Source organism: Andrena cerasifolii, chromosome 4 (assembly GCF_050908995.1).
Source record: "Andrena cerasifolii isolate SP2316 chromosome 4, iyAndCera1_principal, whole genome shotgun sequence".
In the NCBI taxonomy this organism is placed as follows: Eukaryota; Metazoa; Arthropoda; class Insecta; order Hymenoptera; family Andrenidae; genus Andrena; species Andrena cerasifolii.
The window spans coordinates 17,105,430-17,122,547 of record NC_135121.1 but is presented as its reverse complement, the minus strand read 5'-3'; the positions used below and the strand labels follow the sequence as shown (position 1 = coordinate 17,122,547).

The 17,118-nt window shown below is 41.1% G+C and overlaps 3 protein-coding genes across 11 annotated transcripts; 1 reads left to right on the top strand and 2 right to left on the bottom strand.

The window, feature by feature from the left end:
• Positions 1-948: 948 nt before the first annotated feature.
• Fbp (fructose-1,6-bisphosphatase) lies at positions 949-4,119 on the top strand. The gene is made up of 4 exons (XM_076809634.1): positions 949-1,314; positions 2,769-3,236; positions 3,543-3,732; positions 3,828-4,119. The coding sequence occupies exons 1-4, from the start codon at positions 962-964 to the stop codon at positions 4,014-4,016; spliced, it is 1,200 nt and encodes a 399-aa protein (XP_076665749.1). The 5' UTR covers positions 949-961; the 3' UTR covers positions 4,017-4,119.
• A 21-nt stretch (positions 4,120-4,140) lies between these two features.
• Positions 4,141-6,106, bottom strand: LOC143367632 (pro-resilin). Of its 3 annotated transcripts, none has more exons than XM_076809637.1 (3): positions 6,021-6,106; positions 5,163-5,294; positions 4,141-4,472 (listed from the first exon to the last, which is right to left on the bottom strand). In XM_076809637.1, the coding sequence occupies exons 2-3, from the start codon at positions 5,274-5,276 to the stop codon at positions 4,218-4,220; spliced, it is 369 nt and encodes a 122-aa protein (XP_076665752.1). In that variant the 5' UTR covers positions 5,277-5,294; positions 6,021-6,106; the 3' UTR covers positions 4,141-4,217. The 3 variants fall into 3 exon arrangements, with proteins under 3 accessions (XP_076665752.1, XP_076665750.1, XP_076665751.1); XM_076809635.1 differs by lacking the exon at positions 6,021-6,106 and adding an exon at positions 5,855-5,930; XM_076809636.1 differs by lacking the exon at positions 6,021-6,106 and adding an exon at positions 5,699-5,794.
• Positions 6,107-7,443: 1,337 nt separating this feature from the next.
• Septin4 (septin 4) lies at positions 7,444-15,975 on the bottom strand. Of its 7 annotated transcripts, none has more exons than XM_076809626.1 (10): positions 15,627-15,975; positions 15,339-15,579; positions 12,988-13,338; positions 12,628-12,804; positions 12,468-12,560; positions 10,826-11,238; positions 10,558-10,723; positions 10,282-10,450; positions 9,079-9,160; positions 7,444-8,008 (listed from the first exon to the last, which is right to left on the bottom strand). In XM_076809626.1, the coding sequence occupies exons 3-10, from the start codon at positions 12,995-12,997 to the stop codon at positions 7,847-7,849; spliced, it is 1,272 nt and encodes a 423-aa protein (XP_076665741.1). In that variant the 5' UTR covers positions 12,998-13,338; positions 15,339-15,579; positions 15,627-15,975; the 3' UTR covers positions 7,444-7,846. The 7 variants fall into 7 exon arrangements, with proteins under 7 accessions (XP_076665741.1, XP_076665742.1, XP_076665746.1 ...); XM_076809627.1 differs by having other exon boundaries at positions 15,339-15,552; XM_076809631.1 differs by having other exon boundaries at positions 10,826-10,976; positions 11,073-11,238; positions 15,339-15,972.
• Between the last annotated feature and the right edge of the window lie 1,143 nt (positions 15,976-17,118).

Below are 17,118 nucleotides of genomic sequence, written 5' to 3'. Positions count from 1 at the left end.
AAATTGTTGAGTCATTTTCAAGAAAATTAAATTTGCATTTTCATGCGCCCACGGCAGAGACTGTATTGAAAACACAGAATTGCAGGAAACACACGTGCATCCCGATCGACTTTCGAATGTATTACAACTAGGTGTTCAAAATTACTTATTTATTTACGGACAAATGAGGTAAAATTAAAATAAAAATTAATATAACCAAAGAGAACGACAGAAAGAGTATCAAGCAAATACAAGTATCAATTTTGCAAATTAATCATGCTGTATATGCAGAACCGAGTTTCTGAATGTAGATAAGGAAATAGCGAAAAAATCAATACCATCAAATGATGACTTAAAAGTTGCGTAATCATCGGGTCGCAGCTAATTCCTTTATCCTTGACGTTCGAGTGGCAACAAGATGTAATAGTAAATGTAATAATACATTGCCCAACAGTCAGCCGCGTGGAGAATCGAAACATTGGTAGTCCCGCGATATCGATAACCTTACAGTGCCAATTGATTTCATTGAAGCAAAATATCGTTGGAGTAGTGTCGACAGTTATCAACAACTCGTGTAGTCAAAACATTGAAGTCAATAAACTTTCAAACAGAATGGCGCCATGGGTAGCTAAAAAAAAAATAACAGTAACAATAGTACGATTTTTTTACCCCAGAATGAAACAGAAAATCACAGCAGGAATAAAAAAATTAATAATTAATAAGTTAAGAATTTAACGTTCACAGATTTCTCTGCTTTCAAGCTTAATCTCAATAATAACAATCTATTAACGCTTCTGCTTTAGAAATTAATCTTCTCAATTATTAACTTTTTCTAATAAAAAATAAAATTGTCAAATAAAATATTCGCGTAATCATCGATTATTCATAAAAATCCGAAGATATAGCTGAGGTAGAAGGTATAGGAGAAGGTGTAGCCGAGTAATGGCGAGTCTGAAGAGGCATCAGATGGTTTCGCACATGGATGGCGAATTTCGAGGGGCTAGTACATTTTCGGAAATATCGCTTTCACTGCGCAGATAAGGTAGTATCGGCACACCGTTTGACCTTATATAACGGACAACGCATGCACGTATTCGACTTAGTCCCGTCGTTGGTCCCTCGCCGTGCAGAGGAGAGCAGAAACTCGTTTGCAGTGAAAATGGCTTCGCAAAACCCTTCCTTCGATTCGGACTGCATGACTTTGACGAGGTTCGTGCTAGCCGAGCAACGAAAAATACCAACCGCCACCGGCGATCTGACACAGCTGTTGAACAGTATACAAACCGCCGTGAAGGCGGTCAGCTCGGCGGTTAGAAAAGCCGGTATCGCGAATATGTGAGTACTCAATCGCGCCTTTTATCGCGGACGCTGTGGAATACAGCGCGTCGAGAGAGCATGAGTGTATTTTATTAAAACGCGACCGCTACGGTCTGTAATTTTGAGTCGAAAGTGGAAGAGGTACAACTATAGGGGATACAGGGTGGTTCGTTAAGGGTGGTTGCATTCCTAAACGGGGCAATTCTACAATATGTGAATAAGTAAGTTTAAACAAATGCGCATATATGCTCGATAGATTTTTGAAATCGATATTCTTCGAATTAAAGCCTCAACTAAATACTCTCCTACCTCGTCCTCTCTCTTGAAACAGCGAAGAAGGAAATGCATTTGCGGGCCTCTAATTTATACCCAATCGTTGCTATCCGCGGCCGCAGAAATCAACAGACCCCTCGTCAAGCGCGGGCCTCGCGAGCCGTGGTTCCGCGCCCGCACGTCTCTGCTCGCGGGCGGCCTACAAGCGTGTTCGCGAAACTTCTAGATGGTCAGCGTTTCTCAATCTTCCTTTTCTGCATGCTAGAAGAGAACCGAGTACTCGAATTTTAGCGAGCGGCCCGAAAGAACCGAGCGGCTCGAAGAGAACCGAGTACTCGAATTTTATCGAGCTGCTCGAAGAGAACCGAGTACTTACTTCGATGTTTTCGAACGGCCCGAAAGAACTGACATGAATCCGAAAAATCCTTCACGTAAAACTTTAAACGCGTTTCTCTGCAAACAGTGTTCATCGAACTGCTGGGACAAATATCTCGAATACTTATTAACCGATTGGATTGAAATTTTTTTTATTTTGAAGAATATACTTTTTGCAAAGGGCAAACCTCAAATATTTTAAAACGTTTATAAATTTATATTTTTTAATGGCGTTGAAAAGACGAAAACATAAGGAAAGAATGACTTCAACCTTCAAGTATCGTTATTTTGTCAAAACATGTCATTTCTTGTAGTTTTTATAGGATTGCATCTGTGGAATTTAATGCCCTTTAATAATCTAGCATTATTTTTTATTTCACATCAATGTTTTAGGAGTTTTAAGTGATACACGTTCTACCGTTTTGGATGAATTTTTTGGCACCTCGAATCCAACAACTCCCCAATGTGATTATATAATTCTATGTATAATTTAGTACATCCTTAATGCAATGCAAAAAGTCCTACTAAATTATCCCTAGCAGTTTTCCTTCAATTAATTCCTAAACATCCCCTATTTTTGTAGGCTGTAGACCGGAACACCCCCTTATTCTACACCCCCGACTTATTTTTGCATACAAAATTCAAGAGTAAATTAAAAGTAAATTTAAGTAGATTAAAAGAGCGTATAGTACACTCTATCTTTTATAAAGACTTTGATTCAATAAAGCGAACGAACTTTTACACTGCTCTAATGTACTTAGATGGCCTGATTTGACTAGAACAGCTTGTATAGACTGATGATGATTTGTCGTTGACTAACGCAGGTACGGAATAGCCGGTACACAGAACATCCAAGGGGAGGATGTGAAGAAGTTGGACGTGCTGAGCAATGAGCTGTTCGTGAACATGATAACGTCCTCCTACACGAGTTGCCTTCTAGTCAGCGAAGAGAACACGAGCGCGATCGAAGTGGAGGTGGAGAAACGCGGCAAGTACATCATATGCTTCGATCCTCTGGATGGATCCTCTAACATCGACTGCCTGGTATCGGTTGGTTCGATTTTCGGCATTTACAAGAAGCCTGACGAGGTGCAGGAGCCGCCAATGGTAGCGAACGTCCTACAACCTGGCAAGAATCTGGTCGCCGCTGGATACGCGCTATATGGCTCCGCGACTATGATAGTGCTGTCGATTGGTCACGGTGTCAACGGCTTTACGTACGATCCGGCGATCGGGGAATTTATTTTAACCGAAAGGAACTTAAGAGTGCCTACCAGAGGAGACATATACAGGTACCGAATGGCAAAGGGGTGTTAAATTAAATAGGTATATCGTTTGATAATGAGATTTATGAGCTAAGTGTAGAGGGCGAGAAAGAAAGAAAGAAAATATTCAAAAATAGAAGTCAGATCTAACTAAGTAGTCGCCATCCCCACAGAATAAATAATCAGCGCTGCGCGGTGGAAGAGACTAATGGCGCCATCTGTCTTTCCATCTCCTATTTGCACGTACGCAGTGGAGACCTCGCTATTGCTCGATATGCCTGAGTATCATTTCGTATAACTTCTACAACAGAGATTTTTAACGGGTGATTGCAGTATCAACGAAGGCCACGAGGGTGCCTGGGCTCCAGCCATCAGAGAATATATCTATTCGAAAAAGTACCCCACCACTGGGAAACCCTATAGCGCGAGGTATGTGGGTTCTATGGTCGCTGATGTCCACAGGACGATAAAGTATGGTGGAATCTTTCTTTACCCCGCAACAACAAGCCATCCCACTGGCAAGGTACAGCAAGCTGCTCTAACGAGCTCCCTATCTTATGTATGACCAAATGCAACACGTCGAGGCGTTTGTATTGTGTTTAAAACGTTTATTTGCAGCTTCGACTTTTGTACGAGTGCATACCAATGGCTTATATACTGAAGGAAGCTGGGGGCATGGCTTCGAATGGGGAGATAGATATTTTAGAGGTGGTGCCGGAGAAAATTCACCAAAGATCGCCGATATTCTTAGGGTCGCAGGAGGATGTTGAAGAGCTATTGCGGTACATTAAGAAGCACGAAACGTAGTGAAAGTTTGAGGAGGCGAGGAATGTAAAGGAGCATTTTCGAAAGCTTTTATTAAAGCGCACAGCTTGTTGATGCTAGAAGTATAAAGATGCCTTGTAAGTCGAAGTTGGAAGCCGTGCTGTTTTAACACTTCCAATGGCTTCACCACCGAGTAGATCGTCGTAGTCATCTTCTTTGTACTGACAGTTTTGGCAGGGGGGATTAGTATCTGTATCCCTCGTTATTGGACGCTGGAGGGGATCCTGGAGCGGGGTACGTTGCTGTGCCTTCGTATCGTACCATTGGGCGATAACCACCGTCGTCGGCAACATAGTCGACGATCTGCGTTCTACCGTCTGGTAGCAGCACGTGATAGGTCCCAGTTGCCTCATTTTCTTTCCGCGTCTCGTGATGGCCGAAGTCTAGACCAGCCACCGCGTCTTGAACTTCATACGAGAACTCGTAGTTTGCTGGATCCTATGAAAGGGAGATCAGTTATATACAGGGTGTCCCAAAATTTTGGGACCATACTGAACATGCAAAACCCTAATGCAAACTGACACCGAAAAGCCCTTTACCGTTTTGGGAACCTTGGCTTCGTTCTCGAGATATTAACAGTTGAATATTAGCAGTCCAAGTTCCGGAACGCGCAATTTATACCAGAAACAGCTGAGCGCGCAATAGCGTACGCTCGCAGACTCGCGCAGAAGGCACGCGTCAAACCGTGAAGATGAACCCGCGCGGTCAGCTCTACTGTGTGTGTGGGTCTGTATCCACGAGCGCCTCCTGCCTATACGTGCGAGCGGTCATTACTCCGCGCTCAGCTGTTTCGGCTTTAAACTGCGCGTCCCGGAACTTGGACCGCTAATATTCAACTGTTAATATCTCGAGAACTAAGCCTCGGATCCCCAAACGGTAAAGGACTTTTCGATGTCTTTTGGCATCAGGATATTACGTGTTCAGGATTATCCCTCAATTTTGAGACACTCTGCATATCTACACAGTCGAAGTCCTATTGTCCGAATCCCCGTCTCCCGTATATTCTATTACAACGAAACTTCGTAAAAATTCGAAAATCATTTTATTATACATGACACTTATGGCTCTGATCGTATACCGTCGAACACTCAATGAAGAACGCAGGGAAGAAAAAGGAATTGTACTTACACCAGCCCACTCGTCAGGGTGGCCACCTCCCCCTCCCGTGGCTGGACGTGTTCCTGTTCCTGTAGGTGGCAAATAGGCTGATCCTTGAGGTTCGCCCAAAATTCCTACCAGCATCGTCGTCAACAGGAGTGCCTATGCGTAAACAGGACACCATGGGCTTCTTTAATTTTCTCAATTAATCGGTAGAATCTCTACGTATCACCTTGGTCACACGATTAAACAGTCACATGTTTTGAGAATGTTCGCGACTTGAAGTTGCAATTTTTAGAATTCTCGGGATTTGCAATCACAGTATTGAGAATGCTCGCGATTGAAGGCACAATTTTGAGAATGCTCTTAAACTGAAGTCATATTCTTGAGGACGCTCGAGATTTGGAGTCACATTTTTGAGAATTCTCGGGATTTGAAATCACATTATTGAGACGGTTTGTGATTGAAGTCACAATTTTAAAAATTCTCCCAATTTGAGATCGCATCGTTCAGGATGCTCGCAATTTGAAGTCACATTACTCAGAATGACGGTAAACTGAAGTCACATTTTTGAGAATGCTGGTGAATTGGGATCACGATTCTGATAATACTTGCGATCCGAACTCACGGTTTCGAAAATAGTGCGATTTTTAACCACCGACACGTCCGCATGGAGAACAAAAAATGGATCAACAAACACGAAAATGAAGAAACGTACCAACCTTTCGAATCATTAGCAACTTGGCACGATCACGCCTGACTTCACCGAAAGTAAATAACTTAATCTTACAAAGACACCGGATTTTATACTGGGTTCCTAGCCGCGGGTGCGACGAAATGGAGATGGAATGACAGTTATTTAGGGGGAACTTTAATACGAATCCATACCTATAATTGTAGTTAATAATGCAACCGCATTGTCTCTCTGGCTATACTTGGTAATCGTTCCTTCAGTGTGCTCATAACAGTTCCTGATTCGTTGAACGCTGTCAAATTTTTACGCAAAATTATTAAAATCGCGATTTACGAAGTTAGAATTTCTTAAAACCGAAGTACTTCATACCGCATGAGGAATATTTCGTAGCACAGCTGGAAAAAGAAGAAATTCTTCGCATAAAAACGAAGAGAAAGTATGGCTAAAATTGTTTGTACGACGCTTTTTGTTTAGAAAATCAATTCTAATGATTTATCAAATACAACTTCGGAAATGTGTCTGTCTATTACTCGTTACTTCTACTTGCAAGCTTTTGTAACTATTATCAGTGAAACGATTCAAATAAGACTCCGTTGCATTTTTACAGATTAGTTTCTTATTATGATAAAAACTGTTAAAAATGTCAGATACCGATTTCTCGATTACGAATTGAAGAGACATGAAATTCATTGTTTCTTGCTCATCGAAAGCTTGCATAACTTTTTCTTTTAATTTAAAGCAAGCCTCCACTTTCGTGTTTACAGATTTTTATCAAATCAACCATAACTCTTCATATATTGGCAAGCAAAAAATTTATAAACATCTGTTATATTATTTAAGTCACATCACTACCCAGCGAAATTTAAAAAATCGATTTTCTCGAAAAATACCTCGTATTAAAAAATTTTACTATAAATTTTCCGCTTATTATTACACAAAGAGTCGCCCTCAGTGGCAGATTTAAGGAAACAGGCCCAGGTGGCAAACGTTCTTGGACACCTTGTATACATGACAGAATTATAAATAAATTCGCGCGCGCGTGGTATTAAAATTATAGGAAACAAAAAGAAATATAGTGTTTGGATAAAATCATAACTTTTTGGAAGCTCGGACCTTCTGCACCCAGGTCGCTAGTTAAATCCCCCACTGGTCACCCTCTATTCAATTTTTCCATGTATTACTCCACCCCCTACATGCGTCTTTACTACATTAGAAATTGCAGTACTGCTCTCTTCGCCTCTCTCTCTCCCTATCAAATACAATTAATAACATTTCAAGGTTTGAGATTAAGGCCCTTCTCACACGAGACATTCTTATACTTTACTAGCTTTTTATCTTAATTAAAACAGCGCTATCTCTACAAAGTGAACGTACCTAAAGCGCCCCAGTAAAAATGAAAGAGATCTAAATTAAAAAAAAACAATTCATATCGAGATACTTCTAGTTAGTGTCTATTAAATAATGCAAGAGAAGTGTGAGCAAATCAACATTTCCACTTCTTTTAATTACTTCGTTCACATTTATAATTGCTGGCACAAATACCAGCCGTCGAGCCGCAGAAGTGTCTCGTGCGAGGAGGGCTTAACGAGGAGAAGAAGAAATTGCACGAGTCGCCTCCCCAGTTGGTAATCTTCGTTTATTCCCGCTGCTCCTCTTTTCCGCGTACCTTATATTTACAATACAACCTTTCGTTCGTGTGTAAGTGCGTGTAGCAATATATCAAATACTGTTCAAGGGGCACGACAGTCTCTCCAGCAATGTACATACATATAAAAGTGGAAACCTCGCGTAAGAGAACTGCCCCGCGACCAATCCCCCTAATGAATTACCTCGACTAACGCTAAAGATCACTTATATACGTACAGGGCGCGTATAAAATTCGTTTGGTATCAGTTTCGCTTTAAATATACCGCTTGTCAACCTTGTGCGTATTCATTGTGGGACCAAGTGGAATCGCTTGTGCAGACGTTGCACGGTGACAACCGTTGTATAATTCTAATCTATGCCGATGCTCGATCGTTCAGACGTCTATAATACTGTTGCGTTTCTTTTCGACGTCGGTGGCGTCCAAGTCGTTCCCCAAGCTACCGACCCTCCCTCTCAGCCCGATACCAGGGCCGACCTGCCCCGTGGCTTTCAGCTTCTCCTGCATCTGAGCCAGGATGTCCTGCATCCTTCGAATCTGCAACGGTTTGGAAACACAATTCTAAGATGAGGATCGAGATCCTTAGAGGAACACATGAAAATATTGATCCTTAAATCCTTAGTCGGTGCTGATCCATTTCGACTAATGATAGAATAAATTTTTTATTGAATTGTCACCCCGCCATGACGTAAGATCGTTAATTTTTTTTAAACAAGCGGTAATAATCTACTCTTCTATAAAATCATAAGTGACGATTTCATTGTTCTTCATCGATTTTGACACGTTTTCTGTAACGCTTTAAATGTCACGTTTTTTTTCGTAACGCTGTGAAATGGGGATGTTATAAATAATACAGATATGTGTTTGGTGTCCTTCTTTTCGTTATTTATACAGGTTTAATGGAATACTGTTCGAATTTAAAATTCATGTTGTGTTTTAAAATAAGAACCAAAAAATCATGGAAGTCAGTGTTTTTAATTGACACGTTCTTTGTAACGCTTTAAAATTGGGTTATTGCAAATCATATAGATGCGGTAAAAATCGCGGCTAGGTACTAATAAGTTATACAAGGTTCAACGGTTTAATATTGGGAGAATTCATTACGCGATTATTTTTAGTCGTTCGAGGTTTGAATTTAGAAGATATAGGGAGCCCTTAAATCTGCGCGAAGATTGACAACTCTTCATCACTTTGGACGAGGAGGTAACTTTAAAATTTCAAATGGGAACCTGTGAAACTCAGTAGAGACGAAGCAACTTTTGCGTAAAAGATTTGTTCTTGAAGCGGGTCCTTGGAAAGTTACAAGCGTAAAGGATGGGTCAAAATGGGCCCTGTGATCTTTAGACAAGGGTTAATAAATATAGGGTGTCTCTTAATTCCTTGAAAGAACTGAAAGTAATAAAAGAAACTTCTAATACCTATTTCGACATTTCGGGCGAATAAACTGGCATTTCTTTTGGATTCTAGCTAATTAGAATTGAAACTGAAATAACGCATTTTCAATTTACTACGCGAAACACATAGTTTACCCAAGCTTGGTGTAGTATTAGTTTCAGAAGGAGTACGATCGTTAAATAACGTCGATTTGCCTCGTTCGTTTCCCTTACCTCTTCGTCCTTCTGCAAGAGCAATCGGTCCGTGTCAGATATGCTATTTTCAAAGTGCGGACCCGAGTCTCTCTTCAGTTTGCTGCGAATAGAAGGAAATACAGTTACGTTTACAGCGATCGGTCAATTTATACATCACGTTCACATAATAAAATTCTATTAATAAGACGAAGGGAGAGATCAGAGGGCAGAGAATCGAAGAAGTAACTAACATAAATTTGTACTCTGCTTTACAGAGGTATAGTGAATAATCTAAGACCCACTGAAGTGCCAGGAAAATAAGAGCACAAGTCACCAAACGCGAAGATAATTAATTACTGCTCCGAATCGAAAAGTAAGGTCAACTTTACAGATTATTTTTATGTTCCGTAATACTTTGTTTTATTACAACTTCTTACTATATTAAAGATGCGTTCTCTGAAGAGCAAAATCGCATAGAGATCATTGCAAAATAATAGTTTTGCGTCAAGTTACCTGCCATCGAAGTTATCTTAAGTTTGGCAAGGTTTTTCAGAATCTACCGAACGAACTGTCTGCAAATTTTGCTAATACATTGCGAGATGTACAATCTACCAAATAATTCGGACATTTTGCGAAACAATCTGTGACGAAATGACTGCTATACAAATTTGAAAATTCTATTTTGTCACATTCAGCTTTTTTAGCGAACCGAAGACAAACAAGAAAATGAGACAAAGCCACGGTTACACAATATGTATATAGACAGTATGTACATCCTGGCAAAATTTGAAATCAATTTATTTATTACATTCCAAGAAATTTTTCGTCAAGCGTCAACTCCAATAAAAAAGGACCTAACATAAAATAAATATTCCGCAATGATTCCAATTTATTTTACTCTCCGAAAAGTGCAAAGAAAATTGTAAAATTGACCTTGCTTCAAACAGTATGAGCAACTTTCCACTTTATTTCTGGTTTACTATCTTAAACCATACTTGTTCAAGAAATATAGTGATAACACCCCCGATCTCCCGATTTATTTGCGAGAAACTCATCTACCATATTTGCCTCTCTTATTTTTGCATCACTATATCCTTACGACTTTAACTTCAACTGTATGATCACTGTATCCATGTGGCGCAATAAAGGGGAAAGTGCCAGAAATGGGGGTTCGCAAAGTACTCGGGATGATACGTCTAAGTAGAGAGAGATATACCTACTGAAAATGCAATACTTATTTACATGCGTAAATACCTCCGTTCCCGGATCGCTTGCTGGGAGATTTGTGAAATGCATTGCGCCCGGAAGTTCTCGTAATGCACGTCCTGCGTGACGTCTTTGAGATCCTGCATGTGCGTGGATATCAGCATCGTCCTTAGCTTAACGAAGTCGCTGTGCTTCGGGTTCTCCACTGCGCTCGATCGAAAGTGAACGGTGAGATCGCGGCCCGACGGCTATCATTCCACGGCTGAGAATCGCCTGCCCCGAGGATCCTCGAGAAATACGAAATCTAGTTACCTTCCACCACTCCCCAGGGATACTGGCGGCCGCGGACCTTCTTCCCCGCGACCTCGAGGACCGTAGAGCTCCCGACCACCGCGAACGGGATGCAAGCCTTGAGCTCCTTGTCCTGTTGCTTGAACTCCTCGTCCTCGTCGCTGTCGCAGTCCGGGAACTGGTATATCTACGAGGAGAGCACCGTGTGTCCTTTCGCGTTCCTTCTCTCTAGCGGCGTTTCGTCATCGGATGGCGTAACGATCGAAAGGATATGGTTGTCTGACGCTACCTGGATCTCGTGCTCCTCGATGTCCGCGAGGATTCGCTCTTTCAGCTTCTTCACCTCGTACGTGGTCAACGTGTCCGCTTTGGCGATCACCGGGACGACGTTCACCTTGCGATGCAACCGTTTCAGCACCTCCAGGTCCAGCTGCCTGAGTCTACGGGGCAGAAGAGAGACAGGGAACAGAGAATGGAGCATACGTGGGTAAAACGGAGCGACCGGTGGTAAATGGTAGTCGAAGACTTTGCTGTACCCGTGACCGTACGGAGGGATGAAGTACAGGCAACAGTGTACTCGGTTGTCTTGGATGTTCTTCCTGTTCAGGCCGCTCTCGTCCGTGAAATACTGCCGGAATTGCTCGTCGATGTAAGCCGAGCACGCTTTCCAGGTGTCCTCACAATTCACCGCGTCGCCGAATCCTGGACGGAGCAGAAATGGGCAAAATTTTTATTTAAATCGAAATTACAATTATTGAATAAACGTTAACAAGAAAATTTCGTCACGTGTCGAATGAAGTTATTTCTTTTATACGTCGAGCGTTTCAACTTCAGCGTCAAATAAATTTGTCAACTTTAACTTTTACTTTCACTTCAACTTTATTCGACGTGGAATACAGTTAATGTTGCAGTTAAAGTTAAACTTGAAAACTTTATTCGACGCAGAAGTTGAAGCTTCATTCGTCGAATATTCTAAAGTTAAATTAACTTTTATGCGATCCGTTGTTTAAATAATTTTTTATTTAGTTAATGCCCAACTCTGATTCAGAGAACTCGTTCGTTGCAGGCAAGATTGTTTCGCGCCCCTTAGGCTGGCTGCAGGCGTGTATAATGCAACGTGTAATTAGCGCTGGGTCCTCGTGAGGTTGCTTTTCCAATGTTTTCAATATAATATGAAGAATGCAGGCTCAAATAGATTTGAAAGTCTTGGGTATGGAAATGTTCAAACTTGGAAACTTTAACTGTAATATCGTCGTGATACTGAGGACTTTGCTCTTTTTATTTACAGATCTCTGTTATCAACACAAAATAAATTATGGACAGAGCAGCAAATATTCAAAACTCAAAAATCTCAAGGCTACGTAATCAAAATTTTTTACACTTCCAGGACTTGCAAGGCTTCCAGGATATTTAAGACTCATAAGATTTGAAGATTGCTGAGGACTGAACGACACATGACTCTTGCGTAAAGTTTCTGGATTTCATGACTCAAACTCTAACTCAGGTCGTTTTGTTCTTTCACTACGTATAACGCAACATGTACCGCGATATGAACTTTGTGAACGTGCCACGAAAATGTCTGTGCTGTCAGTTGCAACGAATGAGTCACCGCTGCAATTGTTTCCTTTACAATCACATACTTGTTACTTGAAAAGGGAAACAAAGACATACGCTACCGAATCAATTCTGGCACCCTTTTTCTGTTTACTCAGCTTCCACATGAGGCGACCTCCTCAAGCGCATCCAAATGCGAACGTTTTTGAATTCGCAGTAAAGATTGTTTGACGAAATTACCAGAAATCCCTCAAGATTTACAGGCAACACGTTCGATGATGCAAATCGCTTAAATTACACGTTGCGCTACGGGTTGCATTACACCAGCATGTACCCAGCCTTATCCACTTAAAGTAGGAGATCGAGAAAGCTCCTACCTGGTGTATCAACAATCGTTAGACGCAACCTGACGCCACGTTCCTCGATGTCCATCGTCTTCTTCTCTATCGCCGTGGTCTTCTCGACTCGTTCTAAAAAGAAACGATTCAGGGGATTCGCCATTGTCATCCGACAAACACCCACGCCTCTGTTACAAACCTGCCGCGTCAGGGATACGCCGATCTTTGTACAGATCGCCGAGGAAAAGACTGTTTATCAGGGTGGACTTCCCAAGGCCCGTCTCTCCCAGTACCATCAGGGTGAACTCGAACCCCCTTTTAACCGATTTTCTGTGCACTTGCTCGGGCAGCGTTGCGAATCCGATATAGTCCCTGTCTTGGTGAATAAGACAAAAGCCATTAAACGTTAGTGTCCCCTCCGTTTTATCGGCTCGGTCCCATTTCTTCTCTCTCTTTCTCTTATCGCTCCCCCGTATTCGCATCGTTCCCTCTTTCTCCCTGGCCCCGGCCGAGAGAAGAGAGGAAGACGAGGCCTAAAATGAAAGACATGCACACGTACCACCGGACATACTGGCCACGCGCGACGACACTTTGACAGTGTCGAAATAGCAACGCCGAGAGGACGATGGGAACGGCACTGGAACACCGCACGAACCGTGAACGAGGGTAGATTGCCACTGTTTTGTCGCCCTCCGGATCGCCCTGCGCTGGCGCACTGCTGGGCCGCCGATCAATAATGTGCCCGAGAGTTCAGTCCGCACTTCATTTCCTCGCTTATGAGGTATACAGGTTTTAAAATTGCCTCACGTCCCTCGGACTGCAGCTAGACCGGAGGAGGAATCGCCCTGCGAGACCCGTCACCGTTGGGGTAACTCTTTCCCACAGACATCTTCGCTGATACGTTGCATGGCTGGAGTTGGGCAGTAGGGTAAAGCAGCCGAATATCAGACCCGTTTCTTAAAAACATCGTAACTCTTGACTGAGAACACTTTTATTAAAATTCGATAAACGTTTTGAAAGTGGAATATGTATTAGTTAGCAACCTACTGGAAAGTACTGTAACAAAAATTAGGTTTCTTCGGAATAAAATAAAAACGAAAGTCATTCAAATAGGCAGATACAAAAATGGGTTCCTAATATGAGACCCAGGTTGTTTTTACCTGAAACTTATTTTTTCTTTCTTTTTTATAAAGTCGGCATGTGAATCTATTTCTTCACTACCGCAGTCTTCGTGGGCCCACCACCGAAGTCTTCGTGGGCCCACCACGCCCATCGTGACACTTTATACGTACGCTTAACCCATTGTGCACCTAGCACATCTGAAGAATAAAGACCTGCGCAAAACAAGCATTCTGTATTTTAATTTTCTTTCTTAATCACTTTCAGCATTCAGAACAATTTCTTCTTCGCTCTCGTCAGTGGAACTGTCACGGGTCTCATATTTGGAAACAATAACATGATAAATTTTAAGTAGCTTCGAAGTTAAGTTGTCGTCATTTAATGATATACAACTAGTAAGCCTTAAACTCCATTGCAAGCACTATACAACAGTGTTTGTGAAAATCATAATACACTTACCACTTTAGAGGCATTTGTAAGTTAATCGAACCACTTCAAAAACTTTCTGCAACGTATTTGCTCAAGATGCTCAATTGATTACAATGCCACTGTGCGGACAAAACAACTAATGCACGGTTAGTTAGTAAAAAATAACATCGCTATGACATTCAAGAGTTCTGTAGCGGAGATAAGCTGGGGTCTCATGTTAGGAGAGGTCGTCATATTCGGCTACTTTACCCTATTTGGCAGAATTAGTGATGGGGTCGAGCGCATCGCGAGTATTTTTGTTTGAGTGATACTCGATTTTGATGAAATGAGTCCTGGCTATTGAAATGATTCATGAAATGAATCATGGGTGCATCTGGAGTTTTATTTTTGAGGCTAATAAAGGAAAACTGGTACTCAAAGCATTTGGGACTTAACCTTTAACTGATAGTTTTGAAATTGTAGTACTGTGTTTTATGGTAGGTGTTAAACAAGATGAAAATAAATTATTTCATGATAAAGATATTTGCGTACGTTCTGTAAAGTTTGTTATACAGGGCGTTACTAAAGTGGTGGTCCAACCAGAAAATAAACGATTCTTCATGTAGATTGAGATGAAAATTGTCAAACATCATTTTTTCATATAAGATTCGTTTATATATGACACCTACGAAAGTATTCACTTTTGTAAGATAGTGAAATATTCTTGTAACTCAATAGTTTCATATCGTTATTGGAAAATAAAATTCCATTACACAAGGCAGCTTTATGATTGCCAAAAACAGTTGTTTCGTCATTGTAAACGAAATAGGTTCTTTTATAATACAACATGCATGAAATATTTTATATCTATATAGAACAATAACAAATTCATTGTTTCCAATAGATGTTTAATAACATCTTCAATAACTTCTGTAACAAATGTATAAAATATATCTTTACCATTTAAGTAGCAAGAGTAAATAAATTTTTATAAATTATATTCCAGCAAAATTCTAACATCTTTCTGATACAAAGAACTACATACACGGGCAAACAAACGCAAAACAGTCTTAAGTTCAAAAACCACCCTTCTCCAAAACAAAGCGACCAATCCAGAAAATATATTCCCCATGCCTTGCTTTCATAAGAAATCATCTGATACTCAAATTGCACCACGGGTTACCAGACGCCCTGCATAAAATAAACTATATCCGAATAATAAAACGGACACAAGGCATCCATAGGAATTAGACGGCGGGAAATCGAATTTCGTGATGGATCGTGACGGATCGCCGATAGTACGCGTGGGAGGGGTGGGGGTCGAGGATCAAGGTAGTAAGATCAATAGCAAGGGCGGTCGTCGATGGAACGCGGTCGACTCACGTAATTTCCGAGGAGGTCGTCGGGCTAGGACGTTCTTCGAGTTCCGGCGCCACGCCTCGAAGTCAACGTTCCCATGGAAAAGAGGTGAGGACGGAAGAAGGGGGCAGAAGCCGATGAAGGCCCACGAAGGTGGACGAACGTGTGGACGAGGATGCTCGTCGCGCGCAACTATCCGAATCGGCAGTCCCGACACGTGGGCATCACTGTTGTAATACTTAGAACACGAGACGAACCCATCCGGCTTATGTACTGTGTTGTACCGAGACCGTACTCGCTTTGCATTCTTACCTCGCTGGGCCCTGTTACCCCCGATCGGCCGCTTCAAGACCGACTCCACTTTGTATCGCGTGCCAAAGAAATTACGCTCCGGGGCGTATATGAACTGCTCAACGGGCGGGAGCTGACTCACCTGATTCCTTAAGAACGAACAATTTCCTGCGCACCTCTTTGCACGGGCTGGAAGTATGCATTAGGTAATCGGATGAGTGAGGACTGGGTGTGACTATCGATAAGGGTATCGATAAATGGCGACAATATCGAAATGTTATCGATATTTCGATGTGTCGATAATATCGTTAAGATATCGGTAGGGTGAACAGAAGCGACTGAGGTAGAATGCAACGCATTAATCGTAATAAAGTCAGTCAAAACAAGGGGGTCCGTAGACTTTTTTCCAGGCGCAGAGGACAACTTTGAGAAACAGTCAAGTTGACAAGCGACGATTGGTTGCTTGTTCGAACCCATTTTGCCACTGATTAAAATATATTTAAAATTTCAATTCGTATTTTATTGGTGCAAAATTGTAATCGGTACTTGGTTTTATATTTTCTACTTTCTTCTATCAAAATTAACATAATATTCCTTCGAATCTAAGGCGACATCTGTGTAGGTATGTATCGGGGATCCAAAGCTATAGAAATTGCATACGTACGATGTGCTTCAACATCTTTGAAACGATTATTTAAATAATTTAATATTATGTGTACGTAATATGATAATGCCTGCTGATTTATTTATGGAATTATAAATTTTCTTGGAATGCAATCAAGAGTGTTTAAGTAGATAACGACAGCATTTGGGCAAACTTTGACAAAAATAAATAAAAATATAGAATCTAATATTGATTACGATTCAATGAAATATGAGTTAAAAAGGGTAAATATTTTTAAACGATATATTTTCTGGGACTATGTGTGTGCGTGCATATGTATTCCTACGAATGTATTTACACACAGCAGAATCTATTTTCAATATATATACAAAATGTATAAATACAACGAGTAATATATTCTAATGTTTTCACTTTTACAGATATTTGAAATGCAATATAATAAATAGAAAGCGTGACCCAGTCACGTGGTGGAATGTAGAAGGTGCATTAAATTTCCCAAAACTTTGCACTATGGCTATCAAACATTTATCAATACCGGCGCTTTCTATGCCAAGCGAAAGATAATTTTCCAAAACAGGACAAATTCTTTCGGACAGAAGAACGAGATTACAAACAAAGTACACTGATATGTTGTCTGTAATATGTATCAGTAAAAATAAATAGATTTCGAATGATTTTATTACAATTAATGCGTTGCATCCGACCTCAGTCCCTTCTATTCGCGATACCTTAACGATATTACCGATATATGAATAAATGGTGATAATGATTACAGCAAAATATGCTTTAGCGAACAATCCTCCTTCCGGCCTTGACGTCCTAGTAGACCGAAGTAATTAGCCTACTGTAATCTACTACCATAAAACAATATTATTGTACAGCGCAGAG

Coding starts and splice junctions, on each gene's coding strand:
- Fbp (XM_076809634.1), top strand. CDS start 962: ATGGCGAATTTCGAGGGGCTAGTACATTTTCGGAAATATCGCTTTCAC. Junction 1,315..2,768: donor AAAGCCGGTATCGCGAATAT/GTGAGTACTCAA, acceptor TGACTAACGCAG/GTACGGAATAGCCGGTACAC. Junction 3,733..3,827: donor CAAGCCATCCCACTGGCAAG/GTACAGCAAGCT, acceptor GTTTATTTGCAG/CTTCGACTTTTGTACGAGTG.
- LOC143367632 (XM_076809635.1), bottom strand. Junction 4,473..5,162: donor ACCCTGACGAGTGGGCTGGT/GTAAGTACAATT, acceptor TCCCTTTCATAG/GATCCAGCAAACTACGAGTT.
- Septin4 (XM_076809626.1), bottom strand. Junction 11,239..12,467: donor AACGATTGTTGATACACCAG/GTAGGAGCTTTC, acceptor TGCTCCGTCCAG/GATTCGGCGACGCGGTGAAT. Junction 9,161..10,281: donor GAACGGAGGTATTTACGCAT/GTAAATAAGTAT, acceptor TTCTATTCGCAG/CAAACTGAAGAGAGACTCGG.